Below are 26,358 nucleotides of genomic sequence, written 5' to 3'. Positions count from 1 at the left end.
AATTCATATGCTTTTACGTAAAAAAAATTAACTTCTGATTATAAAAAAAATCTATCACATAGGTTATTGACTGACCTTTTTGATTCACACACAATGATGTCTCCCCTTGACCCAAACAGCTCCTCCTTGTTGATTATGTTAGGCTACCAATCAAAGCCCTCTCCGTTCTGAGCAAACAATCCAGCAGGATACCAGCAACTATTTCTCCAAAAACACAAGCCAGGTCTCTTTTTTTGCCAGTACTCGTTCAATAAATTCCAAAACTCTCTCCTCTCTTTCTCTCAACAATAATCAACAATAATCTCCTGAGACCCTTTTTTACTTGGTGTCACAAATAATTTTAATAATGATAATTCTTGTAACTTACTCTCTTGGACTTTACAGAATCAAAGAGGTATTTCTTCTCGATTTGATTTGTCTCTCGTTCCACTTTTCAGCTACTCTCCCTATCAACACAACCACTAGTACTTGCTTCTGAACTACTCACGAAAACTTTTGACTGCTCCTCTCGGCTGCCGGTAACACAATAATCTCCTGAGACCCAAACCAAAGAATACTCCATCCAATAAGAAGCGAAAGCATCGACTATATCACGAACCAAATTTGTTTGCGCATGTACGATCCGCCATGTTTCATGTATTATTTCTTATTTCTCAACCTAACCCCTAACAACTGTTTGTTGAATCTAACAAATAATGTGAATGTATTTGTAAAATTATTGTGTTGTTTGGTCTTTTCTAATTGTAGAAAAAAGTATAATACTATTAAAAATATCTATTGTTACAATAAACTCTCATTGTGATGGCTCCACGCAAAGGTTGATTTTCTTGTGTGGTTACTACTGGGATGCCCCACTAGATCGTGAACAAATAATTCTCTTTTCACTTTTCAGTACCGAGAAATCGTAGCAGGTAAACGATCGTAGGACAATGAGAGAAGTTCCTTTTAAACACTTTTATGTGATTCATTTTCATTCATTTTCAAACATTTATGTAATTCCATATACGTACGTCTATTAAAATTATTTCTTCCCAGATTTTTAATAAAGAATCAAAACAATTTAAACATAGCTATTTAGTGTTTTATTTAATTTGCAATAGTATTTTTTTTATTTCCAGTAAACAAACATTTGCTTAACTTTGTTACGATCATTAAGTATTTGTCCTAGCACCCTATTCAAAATATGTTTTCGTTATCGTACATTTGAAATCTAACAAAATTTAGTGTACGGTTCTAGAAATAAAAGTCATTTTGAATTTATGCAAGGCAGGCCACAACGTCAATTTTTTTTTATGACAGCTGAGGGAAAACTTATAAGTGGAAGAGAAAGACTTGCACATTGCACATAGTGTTTATTAATCTTGAGAAGGTATATAGCAAAGTTACCAGAAACCTATTGGTACTAAGTAGGAAAGGAGCGCCGGCTGAATATGTGAGAGTGGTACAAGAGATGTATCAGACGGTAACAATTAGAGAGAGCGAATGCAGCTGAAACTGGAAAATTTTGTGTGAAAGCAGAGCTTCATTAGGGTTAGGTTAAGTTCCGTATTAAACCCGTAGTTATTAACAACTAGAACTAGCGAATAACTATAAAAGATAATGTTAGGAATGAGCATATACGAATAAATTGATTGTGGATCCTATTGGAAACAAAATAAGAAACAGGTTAAGGTGGCTAGATGCTAGATCTGATGTCTTATTTCTTTTATATAGGCAGTACTGCCTGTTTTTCTTCAACGGTGCATTTCATTCTTTCCCTAACTTGTCATTGCAGCTTTTCCTTGGGCGTCCTATACTTCTTCTGCCTAACGGTGACTTGTCCCTGGCTATTCTTACTATACTTAATTCAAACATCCTGCTTATATATTAATTCCACTCTTCTTTTATGTTCTTTACCCAGGTATTTACTTTGTCTACCCCACATATGCGTCTCATTTCCTCACGTCTTACTCTGTCCTGTATTTCTTTTCCAGCAATCCTTCTTAAGATCTTCATTTCGTTGGTCTCCAGATGTTTTTATGTTTTTCTTGTATCTGGTCTTGTTTCGGCCATATAAGTCATAACTGGCCTAATAACAGACTTATATATTCGGGCCTTTGTTTGCACTCTTACGTGTTTGTTTTTCCAAATTGTGTCGTTTAGGCATCCGGCCGTTCTACTGGCTTTAATTATTGGTTCTTTTACCTCTTCTTCGATATTGTTGTCAGCTGATAGATTAATTCCTAGGTATTAGATGCTAGATGTGATGGGATAATTGTTATATATCCAGGCGAATTGAATTTGGTACAGTACAACCAGAGTTTCCAGAAACCTCAGATGCACAGAAAGAAATCGAAGGTGAATAAAGTCATTCTAGCCTCAGCCGCAGAGTTTCCTCGTGCAGCGAGAATATGATGGTGTTGGAGGTCAATAGACATTCAAAGAAATTTCTCAAAAGGAAACAAAAAAATATATATTTTGACAAGTTGTTTAGTACGAAAAAAAAACTAATTGAAATCGATAGAAATTTTCTAATTTTGAAATTAACTATTAAACAACTAAGCATTAAAAAACCATCACGTTTACATAAGTTTACAAAACTTAGTCAAAATCGATATTTTTAACTTAAAACCTTTTTACTTATGATTACAAAATTGATATATGGGTGTTATATTAAATTTTACAGAAAAAAATAAAATTCATATTAAATAGATCAACTTAAAAACACTATAGTTTTAATTATTACTTTGTTTCTCAGTATAACTCAAATTTCCTACTGTTTTGAACGAATTCTTCATTACTTTTCTTAGTGTAGTGTGAAGTATTACCCCTACCATTCTCCGACCGATATTTCTGTCCCCTGAACATCACAGGAGCCGACAGGTGCTTTCGCTTCTTGTTGGATGGAGTATTCTTTGCCCAAACTGTCTGAAAATTCAACCTTCTCTCCTTCCCATTCCAAATTGCCAAACCAATCAGAGACATTTCTTCTTCCCCACTCTTTTTTTCATTCGAAAAAATCACTCATACTTTCAAAAATATTCCTACCATCATAATAATTACTTTCGGGAAATTCTACAAATTTTACTCGGGGTTAAACAAAAAGAGATTAACATTCCAAACTTTCTTTATCTTAATTTTCTAAGAACTAATTACCTATGGCTTCTACCATTCCCGTAATAAACAATCGGTTTAAAATAATAATCCTAAATAACTTTCACTTCACTTTTTATTTACAAAAATGTTTTTAATTCTTCATGGAAAACTTCATTAAGGAGAAATTACCTTGCGCGAAAGCCAACTTCTAATAAATATTTACAAATCAAATATACAGGGTGTATCAAATTTATGTGCCCGCGTTATATTAAAAAAATTAAATTTTTATTCTATCTTTGATTGCCAAATTGATACACAATACTATATTTTGGCCAATAATTCCTTGTCAGATCTTTCTAGCTAGTTTTTAATTTCAAGCTGTGGTTGATTAAAATTAGCCACCATAATTTTTCTCAGATTGCTTCTAGCAATCCGCTAGCACCTCCATATTGAAATCTATTTTACATTTATTACTATATTATAACTTTATTACAGCCAGTTTAAAAACAAACATTTTGTGTAATTTTTAGATCCATCCATGGGTCAACTACGAACAAATTCTTCAAAAGTGTATAGTTGGCAAACTAGTAGCAATCGATCCACAGATAGACACAGAGAAACTATTTTTCGGCAAAGCAATCGACAACAACATCACCACCGAAGAGCAACTGCAAGAAACGGACAGCACCAAAGTAGAATACGGACCAGAAACAGCACCCGTTCCACAGCAGAGCTCTAAGGAAGAGGAACCACTCAAAGTACAAGACATAGAAGACGAGGAGGTCGAGAAGGCGTCCGTGTCGACACCCGAACCTCCGAGGTTCGACTGGATACAGAAACTAGATTATATTACTATTATATTTTATACTGGTACATTTTCTAATCCATCCGTGGATGTGCACTCTACAAAAGATGATAAGGAACTAGATATATGTATAACTTATAATAATATTCTTCATAGGTAAGTTGAGCTACGTCTATGTGCTAAATAAAAATAATATCTCTCCCTTGTCGTTTCCCCATTACTGATGATCGTCATTTCTTCCAATATTCCTAACAATGTTTCTCCATTGGTCTCTATCTTCAGCTGCTCTAAGAGCTTCGCAGAATGAGTTTCCTATTTTATTTGGTCGGACCATCTAGTTGGTGATCGTCCTCTTGATCTTCTCCCCGGAACGTTTCCAGAAACAATTAACCTCTCCAAACTGTCGTCACCTCTGCGAACAACGTGACCAAAGAAATGCAGTATTCTATGCAGACATATTGTGGACAGCCTTTTTTTTTTATCTTGAGTTGGATTAGAATGGAAACGTTTGTCCTATGAGCTGTCCAAGGTATGCGCAGCATTCTTCTCCAGCACCACATCTCAAAGGCATCAATTTTTTGGTGCTCGCATGCGCAAAGAGTCCAAGTCTCTGCTCCGTATAGAAATATTGAGAATACAAGGGCATTCACCAGTCTCATCTTGATATTTTGAGAGATAGATATGTCTTTCCAAACTTTAGTTAGGTGACTCATCGCATTTTTGCCATACCAATACGTCTCTGAACTTCTGGTCTTCTTTCTTTAGGTATATTCTTCTTCTCCTTCTTTAGTTTATTGGCCTCCACCTACTTGGGTATTTGGCCAGCTTATCGTCGCGAAATAAGGGAAAAATATTTATATTCTAATGACATTTATCGTATGTCATTGTAATAATATATACCAGTTTGTTGAGATTGGAGTTTGGTATAGTTATTGAAGGAAAGGAAAGAAGGTTCACTATGGAAAATAAAACCACTTTGTAAAAGTACAAGTTTTCTACAGTCGGAAAAATGAAAGAATACCCATGAACGATCACATCAATCACTTATTTTGTATTTGCTATCTTTTTCTATAAATAACAAACGTTTGTTATAAATGCATGCCTAAGCTATAAATTTGGTTCGAGAGTGTAACTAAAAGATCAACTATGATTTTTATTTATTATTATTATACAGGGTGTAACAAAAATACAGGTCATTAATTAAATCACATATTCTGAGACCCAAAATAGTTCGAATGAACCTAACTTACCATAGTACAAATATGCACAGAAAAAAAGTTATAGCCCTTTGAAGTTACAAAATAAAAATCGATTTTTTCGAATATATCGAAAACTATTAGAGATTTTTTATCGAAAATAGATATGTGGCATTTTTATGACAGGATAATCTTAAAGAAAAATTATAGTTCAATTTGTGCTCCCCATAAAAATTTTATGGGGGTTTTGTTCCCTTAAACCCCCCCAAACTTTTCTGTACGTTTCAATTTAATTATTATTGTGATACCATTAGTTAAATTCAATATTTTTAAAACTTTTTTGGCTCTTCGTATTTTTACGATAAGGCAGTTTTTATCGAGTTGCAGCTTCTTTTTTAATATGTTTACATAAAAATTGTATGGGGGTTTTGTTCCTTTAAACCCCCCAAATGTTTGTGTACGCTCCAATTAAACTATTACTGCGATACCATTAGTTAAACAAAATGTTTTTAAAACTTTTTTGCCTCTGTATTTTTTCGAGATGGCACCTTTTATCGAGATATGGCTTCTTTTTTAATACGGTTCAAAATATACCTAAAAATGTAAATCATACAATAATTTTTCATATTATTACCAAGTATCCATAATCGTACTTAACCATATACAAATATGTGGTGGATTTGACAAATATTCAAAATATCTCGATAAAAACTGACTTTTCGAAAAAGTATTAAGAGCCAAAAAAGTTTTAGAAATATTGTGTGTAAATAATGGTACTACAATAATAATTTAATTGGAACGTACACAAAAGCTTGGGGGGTTTAAAGGAACTAAACCCCCATAAAATTTTTATAGGGTGTCCAAATTTCCCTATAATTTTTTCTTGAGATACTACTGTCATAAGAATGTTATATGTCCATTTTCAATAAAAAAACTTTAATAGTTTTTGATATATTGAAAAAAATCGATTTTCATTTTGTAACTTCAAAGGGTTGTAACTTTTTTTATATGCACATTTGTACTAAGGTAAGTTAGGTTCAATCAAACTATTTTTGGTCCCAGAATATGTGGTTAAATTTATGACCTGTATTTTCGTTACACCCTGTATATGTATAGTTAAATTATTTAAATGATTTTAGGAATCAACTGGTGTTTCGAGAAGAAGTCGAATGGCCTTCTAACATAAGAATCACGTGGGAAACGGGTAAAATTGAATTGACGTTCAAGAAGAAAGCGAGAGGTGTATGGGACAACTACGGAACATTGAACCAATCCACTGAGAACTTGCTAGCAGGAACGATTAGTGAGAGAAATAATTTTGTAGTTAAAGAAAAAGTCCAAGTAACGCATAATATTTTTCTTATGCGGTTCGCAAGAGTCGATGGTTGTAGAAGTGTGGTGCCAATTGGGAAGCATATTAGGGTTTTTATCAATGTAGATGGTAAGTTTCATTGTATTCTTTTTCTTCTGTTTCTACGGGATTTTTAGGTTTTAAACTTATCTTCATTCAACGCCCATCGCTTTTTTTAATATATCATTTAAAATCATGATCATCATCATCATATCACTGAGGAACATAGGCATCCCCTGTTTGTACCGAGTGCACGGTCTTTAGTGGAGTCAATGAAGGTGGATATGAGTTATTACCTTAGATTTCGTTGAACCTCCATCGATTTTTATAAAAATTGGTGAGTGATTAAAGGATACCTCAAGGAACAAAGGTGACATAGTGCCAACTTGCGCTTTTTGCATTTTAGGGGTGAAATACACCCCTTTTTTAAAAATTATTTTTTAGATTCCTGAAAGTGCAGTCACTTTAAGTTTTCACTTCCTATTTTGTTAAATCTTTATTGATTTTCATGAAAATCGGTAAGTAGTTAGAGGATACCTCAAGTAATAAAAGATATATAGCATCAACTTGCGCTTTTGCATTTTAGGGATGTAATACACCCCTACTTTTTAAATTGTAAAAAATGCAGATTTCCGCATTATGGCGCAAGTAATCTCGTTTAATTAAGAAAAATAAATATTTTTTTATATATATGTGCATGAATTACACTTTTTTTTAATTTTTCAAACCTTATAGCAACCAAAAATCCGAAAATTAACAAGTCGAAAATCACGAAAACCTTATTCTTCTATATTTCTGAAAGTGTAGTCACTGAATGTTTTCACCCACGATTTCTTTGAACCTTCATCGATTATCATGAAATTTGTTGATTAGTTAGAGCAGAGGTTCTCAATCTTTTTGAGTCAGGTACCACCAAATACTTTTTATTATTTTTGGTACCACCTAACTAAAATACCTGTCTAGCTAGGTGATCTAATTAACTATAATTGTGCCAATGGTGGTGTTGATTTTGGCTGTTTTGAGTTTTGCGTACCACCTCAAATAATGAAATGTACCACCAGTGGTACATGTACCAGAGATTGAGAACCGCTGAGTTAGAGGATACTTCAAAAAACAAAAGTGATATGGCACCAAGTTGCGCTTTCTGCATTTTAGGGGTGAAATCCACCTTTTTTTTTAATGATAAAAATGCAGATTTCAGCATTCTGGCTCAAGCAATCTTGTTTAATTAAGTAAAATAAATATTTTTTTACATTTATGTGCATGATTTATAATTTTTATTAATTTTTTAAACCTTATAGCAACCAAAAATCAGAAAATTAACAAATCGACAATCACGAAAAAAATTAATCTTTTATATTTCCAAAAAGGCAGTCACTGAAGGTTTTCACCCCTGATTTCGTTGAACCTCCATCAATTTTCATGAAAATTGGTAAGTAGTTAGAGGATACCTCAAGAAACAAAAATTATGTGGTACCAACTTGCGCTTTTATCCTGGGGGTGGATGTTACCCCTTCTCATTGGTGAACACTATTTTATTACAAATAACCCCATAATTAGATAGAGGAGTACATTCTAAGCAAACTTTCTTTTATCAAGTTTATAAATTTTTTATTTAAATAATATTTCATAATTTAATAAAATATTATTGGTACAGTAAAACCTGACAATAACGGCCACTAAAAATAGAAAACAATTGGCCGTTATAGAAATGTGGCCGCTAATGCTAGGTTTCCTTTTCCACAAATACATAAAATATAAATTTACATATAAATTTATTTATTTTAGTAATTAAAGCAAATCTAATTAAATATAATTCTACAAACAAACGGAACATACTAAAACTAAATTCAATTTACTACAATATAAAACAATATCTATACGAAAAAACAACTACAAGAAAAACAGAATTTTTGTTTGTTTTACATTTTTTTAGATAAACGAAACATACTAAAACTAATTTAATATAGGTAATACATAATATAAAACAACATACTATAGCTACTACGAAAAATACGCTTATCACTAAAGTATCGTCGTGCTTCCATGCTATATTTAACAAAACCAACTTGGTAGGGCCTTTAATTAGATATCGCAAATCACTTTGGCTGATTTTGTCTGCATATATATTATGTTTGAGGAATCCCTTTTTTTTGTGAGACTGGATATAGGACATTTCTCAAGTATGAATTCACATTCATGGTATATCGTTGCTATACAGGGATAATAATCTGTGCAATGTTATGGTACAGGCTACGTTAAATATGAAGTAAATGTGGAAGATATACACTGGTTATTCATTTCAATTTAATTTGATTGTTTTTTAATCGTTTACAATATTTAAAATAATTAATAATTAAATAAAGTTAGGGATTTCAAAAATAAATTCAGTTCTCACTGGCAGGGTGGGAAATAATAAAGTGCCATACAATAGCATTTCATTACAATGCTCATTACAGGCATTACAGGCTGCTCCGTTTGAGAAAACTCATACTCTCAAACTTTGAGAAAACACTCATTCAGTTTCGACCAACCCTGTATTAGCTAAAATTAAACGTTTTGCTAGATTAATAATTTTTAACAATAATAGATTATATTAAAAATCACTTGAACATAAATTGATTTTCTGATGTCAAAAGATAATTTTGTTTCACCCTGTCAATATGGGTGGCCCTGTATATTTGGAAATGTATTTAAATTCTGATATTATCTATGCCCCAATCTCACCTAAATAAACTTCTTTCGTATCTCCTACACAACAAACGACTAATTGGACTTCCCACAACCTGTATACATACAAAATCTCCGCTATAAAATTTTTTCAAAGAAAATGTTATTGGTTTTTTTTAAATAACTCCGTTAAATTTTGAAATATGAGATTTATCCAAAAACCATTACAAATCTAAGTAAAAGTTCTATAACACTGTATTAAACATAATTTTCTAAATCCTTTATTTTTTTTTTTAAATACAAGGTGAAAGGGCCCCGGTTACATGGTTCTCGCGGTAAAATTTAGGTTTTAAATGTTTTTATCTCGGTTATTTTTTGTCGTAAAAAAATATTAAAGAAAGAAAAAGCTTAAATAAAGTTAAAACTAAAATTTTGTTCTCTACCATTTTTTAAGTATATCGAGAATTTTTGTAGTTATTATCAAATTAAAATGAAATTCACGAAAATTTGAAAAATTCTAATTTTTTTTAATCGTATTTTTTTTCAAAAATATGCGTTCTAAACCAGTCAAAATTTTTGAAGTTATTACTCATGTTAAAATAAATAAAGTTTTAAATGGGTTACTATAAATTTTAATTTTTGTGGAAATGACGTATGTTTCATTTTTCATTCTTCCCTAAAAAATCTGAAAGGGTCCTCTTATTTCCATCATAACTTGCTTAATTTTGATGCTATCGACTACTTATATAGCTTTTTGATTGTTACCTTTAAGTAGTTTATTAAAATGTTTAATATCTATATTTAACAAAGTGCATCGTTTTCCTGTTATTTAAGCTTGAATACTAAGATTTGAGTACTCGCGGAAAAAAATATACATTCAATTGCATATAACTCACTTTTTATATGTAATAAAGGATTTTTCGAATAAGGAGCTTATTTATTTTTATATTATCTTCGATTTTGGTAATAACAACTTTTTTGAAGAAACTTATGGTTTTTGAGTTATTTATGAAAAACTGCTTTAGAACATGGATTTTTTTCAGGAAAAATCAAAACTTTTGATCTTTAATAACACAAAAACTATTGATTTATTGAAATAACTTTATATAACAAATTTTACTTATAATTTATCCCTCTATCGATTAGTGGTATTATTTTTAATAAAATAATTTCCACCCCCGAGAAGGGGTGGCATCCCTCCCCAGGGTAAAAGCGCAAGTTGGCACCATGTCACCTTTGTTTCTTGAGGTATCCTCTACATACTTACCAATTTTCATGAAAATCGATAGAGGTTCAACGAAATCGGAGGTGAAAACCTTCATTGACTCCACTACTTGTACAGTATGGATCCAGTTTTTCGTCAGCTTTCGCAAATAATCATGCGATCGTGTAGGTGGCGTTCCTGTTTCGCTTTTCTGTTCTTATTCTCCATCCAGTTAACTGCGTTCTATCCTTTATCCTTGCCACGTGGCTAGCCCATCTCCATTTCAATCTGCAAGCTTTCTCCACAACATGAGTAACTCTGGTTCTGTTTTGTAGGTATTCATATGTGATCTTGTCTTTTATTGTTACTCCTCTCATTGAAAGCTCAATCCATCTTTGTAGTCCAGGAACCAAAGCTTTTCACCTCGCAATTTTTACAGAATGGATCAATTTGTTTGAAAATTTGAGAATAAGTAGTGGATAGTCCAAGGATCAAAATCTATATCATGCCGACAGTCGCTTTTACCATGGGGCTGGTTGCCACCCCATCGCTGGAGTGGACATTTTTTATTATATTTTGACCGCAAAAGTTATTAAAAACATTCATTCTAAGCAAAAAATGTTCTATACATTTTTTTGATAAAATTAATAGTTTTTGATTTATTCGCTATCGAAAATGTTAGTTTTATATGGAAAAAAGCAATGTTTTTAATAGTTCTGCTTTCAGTCCTATTTTAAGCTTCATTACTTGGACTATTGTGCTATTCTTAGTTTTGAAGAACTGTTTTTTGTTTAGAGAGTGTTTTCGTACCGTAGGTCATTACTGGCACAATACACTGATCGAAGACTTTCAGCTTCAGATTTATCGGAATGTTGCTGTCTTTAAATGCGTTTTAAGAGCTCCATGTACTGTCCATCCATTTGCTATTATTTTTGATACTTCACCTGTTTCGTCGTTTCTGCCTTGTGTACAAGGTATAGTTTCTTTGTAACAACAAGTTCTTTGTTTTTCTGAATTTTGAAATTGGTACTGGGTATATTTATTGTTAAACCGGTTTTTCTGCAGGCTCTTTTCAGTTCTTCTGACATGGTGTTGTTTTCGCCTACAGTCGGAAAAATGAATGAATACCCATGAACGATCACATCAATCACATACAATCACGTATTTTGTATTTGCTGTTCTTTTTCTATAATTAACAAACGAGGGAGATAGATTAATAATAATCTGAATAATATGTGATTGATGTGATCGTTCATGGGTATTCTTTCATTTTTCCGACTGTAGGTCATGTCCTATCATAACTCATGTGGTGCAGTATTTCGTCGTCGACATTTACCCCTTTATGATCTCAATCATGTTTTACAAACACTTTCTAGAGCAGTTATAAACAGCTATGGTGATAGTGTGTCACCCTGTCTGATACTCTTTGAATTTTTAATTCGTAACTGATCTCATGTAACTTTATTACGTTTGTCGCATTTCTATAAATATTGTATAGAAATTTGGCATAATGACTATGAATATGGCTTTCATTTAATACTTCATTACACTATCTAGGTCTGCTGAGTCAAATGTTTTGTGGGAATCTATAAACACTAATATCAGAGGTCTGTTGTATTCCATGGATTTTTCAATGAGTTGTTTTATCGTTTGCAGTTGATCGTTGGTGTTAAACTTTGATCGAAATTTCGCTGGTTCTCTAGTTTGGTACAGGTCTAGCTTTGTGTACTTCTTTATTCCTCTTCCTTATTTCTTCTTTATTCTCTGTTTCATTAGGGGTTTGTTGAGTTTCTCTTTGTTCTTGATTTGCAGACAATGCTTCTTTTGGCTTTCTCGGATGCCTTGTCTAATGCATTCATTGAGAACATTTATAACGTGTGATCCAAAATTATTGTCACCATAGGTGGCTCTGAACGACAGAGATAGCTATACAGTGCATGTTTATTCTTAATTCAGATATACTTTTCAGCTTACGTCAACTTTGATGTACGTATGTCAACTTAACAAGAAAAGTAAGGTAGAGATGTTGGTGGTGAACATATACAGCATCTTGTTTGATTTTATTTATTATTGTTACTTATAATTTTATTAATTCTTTTTACTTTTGATAAGTTCTGTGTTAAAGGTTTGACTGATTTTTTATGTTTTATAATGTTAATCAAAATTAATTGATAAACCAATGATATAAATTCAGATTAAAACAAGACATACGTACTTTTCGCACCGCTAGCTTTGATCCCAATAATTGTGGATCGCTCGTTATCTTCAGTAGTAGGCCTCCTTGCAGTCTCAATGTCTTGTTGGTTTATTTTGACATCACTGGCTTGTGTTCATGTAGGTATTTTATTAATTTTTTCATCGATTTCAATAATCGATGCTTTCCTCATCTAGATATATTTTCACTTTAACACGTAACATTCGATGATCACTACCTGTATAGAATTTGTTGAGGACAGTCATATCTTGGACGATTTTTTTGTTACTAATTATATAGTTTATTTCCGTTTTTGGTTTTGTTATCCAGGCTTTCCCAAGTCCATATTCTTTATTGTTTTTTTTTTGTGGAAGAAGCTGTTCATTTGGACTAAGTTAATCTGAAGCAGAAAACCAACCAGGGTTTTCCCTCTTTAATTGCGTTGGTCTGACCTGAATTTGCCTATAGACGTTTCTTCAGCAAATGTTCTGCTGCATAATTTAAAAATACTTTGGTTAAAAACAATTATTTTTCTAGGTACGGAATCGTCAAGAAGTTACACACCCGTCCCGTTGAGTCTCTTCAACTCACTGAACTTAAACGACGATACTACTGACGAAATCTGCCTTATGGTCAAAAGATACGAGAACGGAGCTGTCAGCAAATCGATAACAGATCGAGAAGTCAATGACATTTTGTCTATGACCAGACCTTTAGGGGATTTCGATCTTAAAAGACTGGAGAAAAAGGTAGCGTTTTTGATACTTGCTGCTGGGACTGGTATTACGCCAATGCTGCCATTAATGCTGTTCTTATTGGAGAGGAGAGTGAAGAAGTGGTAGGTGACTTTTAATAAATATGTTTTTGAGTCTTTATCTGCAGCTTTTTGTGATGATCTTCCAATTTCTTTGCGGAAATCTGAATTTTTCTTCTACCTTTTAGTCTGTAGAATTTATTCCCCTATTCTATTCCGTTTAAGACAGCTGTTTTTTTACTTAATCACATTCGGCAAAATTATCTTTGGCGATATTTGTCTGTATTGCGTTTTGGTCTGCAATGAGTTTTTATCTAAGCATTCTACAATCGTATTATATTACATATATATAAAAATAGAAATAAGAAAATAGAAATAAATAGAGAAACAGTTATGAACAAATAAAGAAACATCTAAGACTGTTAGCAATCTCTTCGTCCACTGTAATTAGTCCTTCCATGAATGTAGATCTCTACTAATAATTTCCATATTTCTCTGTACTGCATAAATATCATCTCACAATAAAACACTGAAAAACGTTTGTTTTTCTATACTTCCACAAAATTTATTACAACTATGTTATTACTACAGCTGTTTCGGCAAATTGCCTTTCTCAAGTGATATATTTTACAATGTGTTTGCCTTTTCAAGTCTTTAACTGAAGAGGTTGAGGAGTGGGGAGCTGTTTGTCTCAAGTTGGTCATTCAGAATTATATCTGTATTTTTCAATTTATTAATTTCCATTGATTCTAAAAGTGATAGCTTAAGGCCTTTATTTTGAATATGTAGAATTTGAAACTCTTCATTGAAAGAATGATTATGATCTAGAAGGTGAAGTGCGTATGTAGAAGTGTCTGTTTTTCTATTGTTGAAAGCCCTTTTGTGTTCTGCTATCCGTTTGTCAAAAGTTCTGCCAGTTTGACCGATGTAAGTTTTCGGACAGTCACCACAAGTTAGTTTGTACACACCACTCTGTAGTTGCTTTCTCTTTCGGCTTTTATTCTTTTTAATATGTTTGCTTAAGTTGTTGTTAGTTCTGAAAGCTGGTGTTATTCCTTTCTTTTTTATGTATCTGGCTGTTTTTGTTGTTATTTTGCCAGTATATGTGAGAGAGCAGAAGGTACTGGGTTCTTTCTGTGGTGGTGGATACACTAATTTCAAGGCTTTCTTATGGAGTTTTTGGTTTACATTCAAACTTCCCTTTCCCCATTCTAAATTGCCAAGCCAATCAGAAGCATTTCTCTTTCCACATTCCTCTCTTTTCATTCGAAAAACCAGGCATTCTTTCAAACAATACTTCTACTCATCCTAATCACTTTCCGGAAATTATACAAATACTCTTGTGCTTAAAACAAACAAACGAAAGAGAAAGCAACTACAGAGTGGTGTGTACAAACTAACTTGTGGTGACTGTCCGAAAACTTACATCGGTCAAACTGGCAGAACTTTTGACAAACGGATAGCAGAACACAAAAGGGCTTTCAACAATAGAAAAAACAGACACTTCTACATACGCACTTCACCTTCTAGATCATAATCATTCTTTCAATGAAAAGTTTCAAATTCTACATATTCAAAATAAAGGCCTTAAGCTATCACTTTTAGATTCAATGGAAATTAATAAATTGAAAAATACAGATATAATTCTGAATGACCTCGAGACAAACAGCTCCCCACTCCTCAACCTCTTCAGTTGAAGACTTAAAAAGGCAAACACATTGTAAAATATATCACTTGAGAAAGGCACTTTGCCGAAACAGCTGTAGTAATAACATAGTTGTAATAAATTTTGTGGAAGTATAGAAAAACAAACGTTTTTCAGTGTTTTATTGTGAGATAAAATGAACTTCCATCAAGTAACGGTCGAATCCATCAATTATTTGCATAAATATCATTTGTTGTTGGACAAACACATCCGCTGTTTGTCCAACACTGCTCTTATGTCATCTACAAATTTCTTTTGACGGCTGTATGTGTTTTTTCTTCTTTATGATAGCACAAATATTGGTGGAATTTTTGCGTATATATTCAGGTTAAAGTATTTGCGAAGCAGAAATATAAATAATGTATTTTTTCACTTTTAGTCAGTTTGTGAGGTTTCTTTTCTTCAATAGAACGGAAGAAGATATTCCATTTAGGAGTCAACTTGCAGCAATACAAGAAATGGATAGTCGGTAAGCAAAACAATTACAAAATTTAGAAAATTGCGCATTTTTTCACTAAGCTAAGAATGTAGAAAAATGTAACAAATATATATTTGTATAGCATATTCTTAATTTAACATAGAGCCACATTAACATCTAATCGTACGACTTCTTCTTTAAGTGCCGTTTTCTAATCAGACGTTGGATATCATCATAACTATCTTTACTCAATGTATCGCTGCTCTGAAGCATGCGATAGAACTGCATTTACACCAGTCCCTTAAAATTTTGAACCATGGCACTCTCCTCCTTCTCGTACTTCTTCCTCCTCTTATTATTCCTTGTCTGTATTATCAATTCTAGCATTTCATATCGCTGTCCCTTCATTATGTATCCCAGACATTGTAACTTTCTTATTTTTATTGTGGTTATTATTTCGTGTACTTTGCGAATGTCTCGCAATATTTCGGTGTTTATTTTCTTTTGTGTCCATGCTATTTATTGGCATTTTGCAGCATTTTGTAATCATCCTTCTGTAACACCACATTTCAAATGGCTGTAGCTAATTTATGTGTGCTCGCTTCAGTGTCCAGCTTTCAAGGCCATATTGTAATATCGAAAATACCTTCTCAGAGCTCTTACTTTCAGTTTTAATCTAATCTAATTTCAAGGAATTGTTTTAAGGTTTACAAACGTATTTTTTGCTAGCCCTTATATTTATTGTTTGATCATTATTTTCAGAAATCCTAGTTCTCATTTGTATTTTCAGCCCTTTCTATCGGTATATCTCCAAAATCATAGGACTTAATAGTTAATAATTCCAAACATAGAAGTATAACCAACAAGTTAGTGTACAAACACGTATAGTTGTATTTACTTTCATAAGCAGTGGCGGATCTACGGAGGGGGGCCCAACAAGGTTCAAAAATTAGCTGACATGAAACTTAAAAAACCATATTTATTTGTTTAGCACATGACACAGTTTTTGTATATAAATATAAATAATACATTGTAAATAATACTAATTAATTTTTACAAATAAAAATTTAGTTGATAAATATATTCAAGTGACTTCTTCGTGGCCACTAAGAAATCAAACGGATTGCCATTGTAGGGTTTAATCGGGTATTCCTCCACTGAATGTTCAACCGTTTATCTTTATTCATCTGAAAAGTGAATCGGAGCACCTACCAGTTTGTTCTTATTCTATTCAGTGTCGCCCAGATTCGTTTTGGTTGGTTGAAACCCTCTGGCTTGTTTGTAATACATGGCATATTCCGGGTGTCAGTACCAGTGTATTCTTCTACCAATTTTTCTACCAAATTTCTTTCATTTAGTATTTTTTTAGAATCTAGGGCTTTTGTCGTAGAACGAAAACTACTTAAACCATAGGCAGACATATTCAAGCCAATAAACCCGCTATTTAGAATAGTGCGATAGATTCGTGCAAATATTATAAGAATTGTGCATTTATTGATAGAAGCATATAATTTGGACAGCATATACTACACATATAAAGGTTCAAAATTAGATATGAAAGCATCTCAGATTTTACATTTTACAAAAATGGCGGACATTCAAAATGGCGATGATACATATGTGACTAATAACTCGATAACTTTTAAACGAAAAAGTCCGACTTCAACCAAATTTGGTATATGGGTTCTTTTTTTGATGTATAAGATCGAGCTCCCGAACCGGAAGAATCGGTTTACCAGAAGTTGTGTTTTTCCTGATTTTTTTGTAAAAATTTGTTGTTTATTTTTTCAATTCTTTCACTCTGTATATATTAATTTTGCAAAAAGTATTTTTAACTCTTTAGTTGTATTAATTACCATTTAATAAATGCATTACGTACCTTCACATGTAGACATCTCTGTGCGACAGATTCGTTTAAATAATAATATGGGAATTATTGTGCATTTAATGGTAGAAGCATATAATTTGGACCACACATACTACACATACAAAGGTTCAAATTTAGATATGAGGCCATCTCAGATTTTGTCTTTTACAAAAATGGCGGGCATTCAAAATGAATCTGCAGCCCATAGGTACATGTGAACATACGATATGCATTTATTAAATGGTAATTGATATACAGTGAAACCTCGATTATCCGTCAGGGCACCGGACCAAGGGTATGACGGATAATAGAAAAGACGGTTAACAGAACATTAAAAAAAATTGAAAATTGATAGTACAACTCTCAAATTTTATTTACATTATGTTTTGTTTTACAAGATAAGAGGAATTTTTGTTCGTAGAATCGAATCAATTTGGTTTAAAATATTCTGAAATCTTTGTTTGTTTTACTGATGCTTCACATTTTTCTTAATCCTCGTAAGATCATGCAATCTACTTTATTGGTTCTTCTTGTCAATTGTTGCATGTGCGATGCAGCTTCTCTAGCTTCTTTACGCAAATCTTTGTCAGTTGCAATAACATCATCGACATTTTCAGCTTCTGAAACTGTTTTGTCCGCCTCTTTTGCCATTTCAATGATTTCATCATCTGTCAGCAATCGATAGCTGTTTGCGTCCTTATCACAAATTAACAATTCGTTTATGTCATCTTTAGCCAATAAAAACAAAACAGCCATTCAGCCATAACTTCATTTGTTACCACACTGTTCATTTCAGCGAATTTCGTTTTGCTTATCGCAATGCTCAAACAAAATGAATTGATGACCCAATTTTTGCTTATGTAGTCAATACAACTTATGTACGGACCCTGACGGTTAACAGAGGTGACGGTTAATGGAGAGACGGATAATCGAGGTTCCACTGTAACTAAAAAATTCAAAATATTTCTTAAAAGATATTTTTACACTCTTTTCAATGGTGGTATTACCTTCTTGAAAAAATTGTATATACAGGGTGAAACAATTGAAAAACAAACAACATATTTTTACATAAAAAACAGTAAAAACACAACTTCTGGTAAACCGATTCTTCCGGTTCAAGACCTCGATATTATTCATAAAAAAATAACCTATATACCAAATTTGGTTGAAATCTGACGTCTCGTTCAAAATTTATCGTGCTATTTGTCACATATGTTTAGTCGCCATTTTGAATGCCCGCCATTTTTGTAAAAGGGACAAAATTTGAGATGGCCCCATATCTAAATTTGAACCTTTACTATATATATTTATTATGGTCCAAATTATGTACTTCTATCATTAAATGCACAATTGTTTCACATATCGGCTGCACTGCACTGGAACAATTAAGGGAATTTAATTCAGATAAGTTATCATCTATGTCTTTTACGTAGTTTGAGATTTTTTTTTTATGTCTTTTGGTTGATGTTTCATTGAAAGTTCCCCCTCGCCCCCCCCCCCAAGGAAATGTCTAGATGCGCCACTGTTCTTAAGCGACTAATTACTTCAGTTTGTTTTGCTGTTTGCATTTAAACAATCGCATAATGTATTATTGTGTAACGTTGTCTCCTTCTAAATTTTGCACTAATTATTTGTGAAGGATTATTATGTAACTTCCATTAAAAATCCCCATAGACTTATTTCAATATGATAAAATAAAAGATATGAAAAACGGTGCTACTATAGTATGCTGTCTACCCTGAGGATGGGGGTATATTTGTGCATATAGCTCTATTATAGTGTGCGGCGTACCGATCGCAATCTGAAAGTTCCTGAAGGATTTGCGCAAAACTTGCAAACTCTTGTATAAAAAAATATTTATTCACAAGTAATAAACATTCGGAATTTTGAAAACAAATGTAAAATAAAAGGTCACTAATTATTTACAAAAACATGCACCCCAACTCTTTATAAAACAAATTATATGTAACCTAATTATTTACAAAATTATACAGCCTAATTTTTATTAAAAAGTCATACAGGCGCTCTAACCAAGAAGATTATGGTGTTATTTAACTAATAGTAGAATATTCCTGAAAATGTTTATTACTATTTAGCAATAAATATTTTGCCTACAAACAATTCGCTGCCTTTAATTATTCTGTGCAAATCTTTCTGAGAAAAGATTATGGTGTTGTTTAGCCGCACAGGTAGACTGTATGCTATACCAGAAACGCGCCGGTAGACCGCATGCTATAGTGGGACCGAAAAATCATAAGATTAAGTAACTTTTATCTTAGCTAAAATTACTAATTACATGATTTTTTTTCTTTTAGTCTAACCATAAACCACGTACTTTCCGAGCCATCAGCTTCCTGGACAGGACTGTCAGGTCACGTGAGCAACGAAATGATCAACAACGCCATCCAGGAGCACATCAAAGACACCGGTTATACGATAAGCGACATCTTCGCCTTCATCTGCGGACCAAACCAGTTCCTGGAACTGTCCCTTGACCGACTACGTAGTTTAGATATAACCGATGAACAAATACACACGTTCAGCGGATAGCACAGAGCACACTTTGACCGGCCTTCATTCTTCTGCGATACTCAGCCATTTTCCAGAGATCTATCTCTTGTTAGAAACATTGTTTATAATTTTGTTCTTAATATTTTTAATTTTATTGGGCAAAGGAGCCGTTAGGAATAAAGTTGTTTTATTTATTGGTAGTTTTCCTTTTTTTACACGCTAGGGAAGCATATAAATTCCCGAAACAACTCTGAGAAATATATAAACCACGCACTAATCATTTTAGAAATAGTGAAAAGGACAAATTATTTATCAGTGACGACGCAGCACTAAAAGTAGGATGGAAACACGATTTCGAGGGTCTGCTAACAGAGCAAGTACAAACAAACACAGTACCTGATTTCGAGATAACAGAAGATCAAAACCAAAATAATGAATTTACATACGTAACCACAAGACATAAAATAATGGATGCCATTAATGCACTGAAGAATAATAAAGCCCCAGGGATTGGCAACATGCCAGCTGAAACTTAAAATTGGAGGACACACACTGATAGATAGATTCCATAAGCTAATAACAGACGTGTGGAATACATAGGAAATTCCAGAAGACTGGAAAAAATAAACTATATGCCCAATGCACAAATAGGGGAGAAACTCAGCTACAAAAACTATAGAGGCATATCCTTACTATGTGTGAATTATAAGGTGTTTAAGTCGATCATAAATCGAAGATACAATTTTACATAATACAAATGAACATATATACTAATGTCTTATACAGAGTGTCCCAAAAGTAGTGGAACGGTCGAATATTTCGCGAACTAAACATCGGATCGAAAAACTGAAAAATACGTTTTCAATCATTTTCAAAAATCTATCCAATGACACCAAACACCAACCCCCACTACACCCCCTGGAGGTGGGGTGGGGGGTAACTTTAAAATCTCAAATAGAAACCCCTAGTTTTTCTTGCAGATTTGGATTCGTTACGTAAAAGTAAGCAACTTTTATTCAAGACATTTTTTCGAACTGTGGATAGATAATTGGGAAAAACGATTTATCCTGATACCATAGGTAAATTATAGAAACGGTCTAATATCTCGAGAAATACACTTCCAAATGAGAAACCGAAAAAAAAGGTTTTTAATACTTTTCGAAAACCTATCGAATAACACTAAACATGACCCTCCAATCCACCCCCTGGAGGTGGGGTGGGGGGTAACTTTAAAATCTTAAATAGCAACCCCCACTTTTTATTACAGATTCGGATTCGTCATGAAAAATTAAGCAACACTTATTCGAAACATTTTTTAGAATTGTTGATAGATGGCGCTTTAATTGGAAAAATACGATTTATTAGCGCCATCTATCAGCAATTTAAAAAAATGTTTCGAATAAATGTTGTTTAATTTTTCATGACGAATTCGAATCTGCAATAAAAAGTGGTGGTTGCTATTTAGAATTTTAAATTTACCTCCCACCCCATCTCCACGGGGTGGGTTAGAGGGTCATGTTTGGTGTTTGTCGATAGGTTTTCGAAAAATATTAAAAACCTGTTTTTTGGTTTCTCATTTGGAAGTGTATTTCTCGAGATATTAGACCCTTTCTATAATTTACCTATGGTATCAGGATAAATCGTTTTTTCCAATTGTAGCGCCATCTGTCCACAGTTCGAAAAAATGTCTTGGATAAAAGTTGCCTACTTTTACGTAACGAATCCAAATCTGCAAGAAAAACTAGGAGTTTCCATTTGAGATTTTAAAGTTACCCCCCACCCCACCTCCAGGGGGTGTAGTGGGGGTTGGTGTTTAGTGTCATTGGATAGATTTTTGAAAATTATTGTACACGTATTTTTCAGTTTTTCGATCCGAAGTTTAGTTCGCGAGATATTCGACCGTTCCACTACTTTTGGGACACCCTATATATTGTTATGATCTGCTTTCTATTACTTTTATTTTAATTAGTATTTATTTAATTAATTATTGAATTGACGCAAATCATACAAAATAAATTAATAAAAAATCTCAGGGTGCCTTTTTGTCATAAAAAAATAACTAAATTATCTTAGGTTATACTTATCCTTTCTCGTGGCTTCAGTCTCTCTTAGTTGATCCTTATCGGGATAAAATAGGAAAAGGAAATAAATAGAACAACCATAAATAAGCACATACAAATACCTTTATTATCAAAAGGAATGCTCTGAAAATCTATCAATTAAATCCTGTGGGCATAAATGTCCAAATGAAACTTTTAGCATATAATTAATCTAATTTAAACAATTATTTATCGCTTTGTTCCTGATACCATTTATAATATAAGCTAAACAAACAAATTTAGGTATTTGCAAAACTACTTATACTTCCTATTAAATTTTTAATATTTTAACTTCTGATTATAATGAACATCTATCACATAAGTTATTGACTGACCTTTTTGATTCACACACAATGATGTCCCCTCTTGACCCAAACAGCTCTTCCTTGTTGATTATGTTAGGCTACCGATCAAAGCCTTCTCCGTTCTCAGCATCAATCCAGCAGCATACCAGCAACTATTTCTCCAAAACACAAGCCAGGCCGCTTTTGACCAGTACTCGTTCAATAAACTCCAAAACTCTCGCCTCTCTTTCTCTCAATAATAATCTCCTGAGACCAAGTATCTTTTTTACTTGGTGTTACAAATAATTTTAATAACTATAGTTCTTGTAACTTACTCTCTTGGACTTTACAGAATCAAAGAGGTTTTTCTTCTCAATTTGATTTGTCTCTCGTTCCACTTTTCAGCTACTCTGCACTATCAAACAACCACTAGTACTTGCTTCTGAACTGTATGCGAAAACTTTCGACTGCCCTTCTCGGATGCCGGCCACACAATAATCTTTCTTTTCCAAACTGTCTCAACATTCAAACTTCCCTTTCCCCATTCCAAATTGCCAAGCCAATCAGAAATATTTCTCTTTCCACATTTCTCTTTTTCATTCGAAAAACCCTGGCATTCTTTCAAACAATACTTCTACTCATCTTAATCACTTTCCGGAAATTATACAAATATTCTTGTGCTAAAACAAACAGACTGAAAATTCCAAATCTCTCTACCTTTATTTTCCTTAAAACTAATAATTACGGCTACCTGTGGATCTTACCTTTCCCGTAACAAACAATCTTTTTAAATTATAATCCGAAATAAATTGTATTTTCACTTCACTTTATTTACAAATGTCTTTAAGTCTTCAGGGAAAAACTCATTAAGGATAGACCCACTGCGTAAAAGCTACCTTCTACTAAATAGTTATAAATCAATATACAGGGTGTATCAAATTTATGTGCCCGCGTTATATTAAAAAAAATGAAATTTTTATTCTATCTTTGATTGATAAATTGATACACAATAATATATTATATAATTTGATTTAATGTCTATGTAAAAATTGCTGCACTATTTTTCTCCACTGTATCCTATTTTTTGCTTTCTCTTTCCAGTCTGTAATTTCCATCGATCCTATATCTTCTGGAAACTTTTCGTGACATCTTTTTCTTGGTCTACCTCGTCTCCTTGTCCCAACTAGTCTTCTTAACAGTACCTTCTTTGGCATTCTTGACCTATCCATCCTCTCGACATGACCTGCCCACCTGATTCTTTGTGCCTTTGTGTATCTTGTTATAGTTGGTTCCTTGTAAAGCATCCTTAATTCTTGATTAGTTCTTCTTTGCCAACCGTCTGCCGTATTTTCCCCCCCGAAAATAGTCCTCAGTACCTTGCGTTGCCACCTCTCTATCATTTCTTCTTCTGTTTTGTTTAGTACCCATCTCTCACATCGTAGGTTACTGTTGTTCTTATTACAGTTTGGTATATTCTGATTTTAGTCTTTCTTGATACATAATTTGATTTTAATAATTTTTTTAAACTGCCGACCTTTCGGTTACCTTTAGCTATCCTGTGCTTTAGTTCATCTTGCTCGTGTCCTTTTTCATCTATTATGGCACCTAGATATGTAAAGTGCTTTACTCGTTTAAATTTATATTCTTTTCCATCGAACGCTGTTAACTTTAGCATATCTTTTCTTCATTTATTTCTAGGCCAAATTTTTTTGCCTCTCTGACTAATCTTCTCATGACTTTCTGTAATTCGGTATTAGTTTTTGCTAGCAGTGTAAGGTCGTCGGCGTAGGCCATGCATTGATGCTCGTTACGGTAGATTGTTTCTTGTGTTTCTATTCTGCTGTTCCTTACAATTATTGTTTCCCAAACCAGATTAAATAACACAGTTGATAGAGGGTCACCTTGTCCGAGTCCTTTTTTGACTACAAACTCTTCAGATTTGTGACTGTTCCACACTATTTCGTTAGATGTCATATTTAAGGTAACTCTTATTAGCTTGATTAGTTTTTCTGGTATTTTCATTTTCCGTAAGGCTTCATACATTTTTTTCTGTTAATTTTGTCATAGGCCTATTTAAAGTCTATGAAGAGCATATAAAACCATTTTATGTTCGTAGCAGGTTGTTTGGATTTCTTTTATGTTAACTATTTGCTCTGTCGTTGATCTATTGTTTCTAAAGCCTGCTTGGTATTCTCCTATTAGTTTCTCTGCGTATACCTCTAATCTTTCTTTCACAATCCTAGCAAATATCTTATAGCACACGTCCAGCAGAGCAATACCCCTGTAATTTTGCACCATCGTTGCATCCCCTTTTTTATGTAATGGGATTATCCAGGCTTTGGCCCACTTACTTACTTACTTACTAGCCAACGCCCACCCTTGGCATGTAAACCATTTGGTGGCGCGCTGACCAGTATAGACGAGCCGTTTCTCGTAGGCGATCTTCATCCTCCTCGGGTGGGGCCCACTCTTCAGGCATCTTTTCTTCTTTCCATATAAGTTCTATCAGTTCATACACTTTTTCCAGTAGTTTTCTTCCGCCTGCTTTCAGCATTTCTGCACTTATTTCATTTTGACCTGGACTTTTATTGTTTTTCAATTTGCTTACAACTCTTTGCACTTCGTCTTTGGTTGGTTCGGCTATTATTATATCTGGTTCCTCTGTTCTGTCTTCGTCTTCTCCCTGATCTTCATCGTCACTGTTTAGTGAAGTTTCAAAATACATTTTCCATTCTTTCATAACTTTTTTCGGCTCACTTACGAGCTCTCCTTCTATGGTCTTTATGTAGCTTGTTTTGCTTTGGTAACCATTTTCTACTTTTTTTACCTCTTGATAAAATGATCTTATTTCATTGTTTTTAAATTTTTCTTCCATCTCCTGCAACTTTTTTTCATTGAATTCTCGCTTTTTCTTCCTGCAACTTTTGCAAGGTTTGGTCAATATACGTATAACTTTTCTTCTCTTCTGACAGCTCTACACACTCCCTATCAAACCACTCCTTAGTTCTTGTCTGTTTTCTAATTCTGGGTATCAATTTTCTGCCTACTTCTTTGGTAATGTGCTTTATTTGTTCACATCTTTCTTCTACACCTGTGGCTTCATTATCTGTTTCCAAAAACAATTTTTCTATTTCTTCTTGATATTTTGCCTGGTTGTTTCTTTTTTCAGTTCAGTTACTTCGTATGATTTTGTTCTTTTTGCATCATTCTTCACAACTAATTTTTCTTCTATGTACTTCACTTTTACATTCAATTTTTACTAAAAAATGGTCTAAACTGCAGTCTGCTCCTCTTATACTTCTGATATTTGTAATAAATTCAGCATGTCGTTTTTCTATCATTACATGATCAATTTGATTAACGGTTTTTCCGTCCGGAGATGTCCACGTACCCTTATGTACCTCTTTCCGCTGTAGATGTGTACTTCTTACCACAATCTTTTTTCCATTGCAAAACTTATCAGTATCTGTCCGTTGTCATTTGACTCGTCGTGTTTGCTATGCTTTTCTACTGTATTTCTGTAGATTGCCTCTTTCCCCACTTTTGCATTTACATCTCCCATTATAATTTTGACGTCATGTTTCGGTATCCTTTCATATTCCATCTCCATTTTTTCATAAAATATGTCTTTTATCTCTTCATCTTTTTCTTCGGTAGGGGCGTGTACATTTAAAATGCTTATATATCTTTTTTTCCCTTATAGTCCAGCTATATAACGTAAAACAAATATTAGCTAAAGCCTGTGAGCACGACATATATATCTACCAAATCTTTGTAGATTTTTGACAATCCTATGATAACATAAACAGGGATAAAATATGATAATTTAATTATGCAAGAATTTGGTATACCAAAGCATCTTTTTCGAGTACAATCTTCGACGCGGAAATATGCAGACAGGAGGTAATTCTTCGATTTTAGTTTTTTTACGCAACTTTTTACAGGAGGCCATGTTTAGCAGTGGACTCAAAACTGATATGGTGATACTAAGTCCAAGTACACAATACAGTATCTTCTAAGTTTCAAACGTTTATTTATTAAATTTTTTTATTCTGAGAGTTTAGAACCTATTCAATGATCATCATTGTATACAAATTTGACGAAAAAGTAAACAGTTTATTGTAATTTGCCTATATGCTTTTCAACTTCTTGTATTAACCATGTTCTGTTTACTTAACTTCCGATTTGAAACCGGATGAATGGATATGTAAAAATATTTGCTTTT

The 26,358-nt window shown here is 33.1% G+C and overlaps 2 protein-coding genes across 3 annotated transcripts in view; both read left to right on the top strand.

The window, feature by feature from the left end:
- Positions 1–19,944, top strand: part of LOC126886043 (cytochrome b5 reductase 4) — a gene marked incomplete at its 5' end in the record, with an annotated part of 44,004 nt that extends 24,060 nt beyond the window's left edge. Inside the window, 5 exons of the mRNA XM_050652885.1 lie at positions 3,606–4,036; positions 6,216–6,517; positions 13,033–13,333; positions 15,334–15,423; positions 19,555–19,944. Coding sequence (XP_050508842.1) covers positions 3,606–4,036; positions 6,216–6,517; positions 13,033–13,333; positions 15,334–15,423; positions 19,555–19,789 — 1,359 coding nt within the window. The remainder of the gene's footprint in view (positions 1–3,605; positions 4,037–6,215; positions 6,518–13,032; positions 13,334–15,333; positions 15,424–19,554) is intronic.
- The window catches only part of LOC126886036 ((11Z)-hexadec-11-enoyl-CoA conjugase-like), a 522,212-nt gene that overhangs the window by 389,651 nt on the left and 106,203 nt on the right, over positions 1–26,358 (top strand). The gene's annotated exons all lie outside the window — the stretch shown is intronic.

The sequence above is a fragment of the Diabrotica virgifera genome, chromosome 1 (assembly GCF_917563875.1).
Source record: "Diabrotica virgifera virgifera chromosome 1, PGI_DIABVI_V3a".
Classification (NCBI taxonomy): Eukaryota; Metazoa; Arthropoda; class Insecta; order Coleoptera; family Chrysomelidae; genus Diabrotica; species Diabrotica virgifera.
This window is presented reverse-complemented; position numbering and strand designations above follow the sequence as displayed.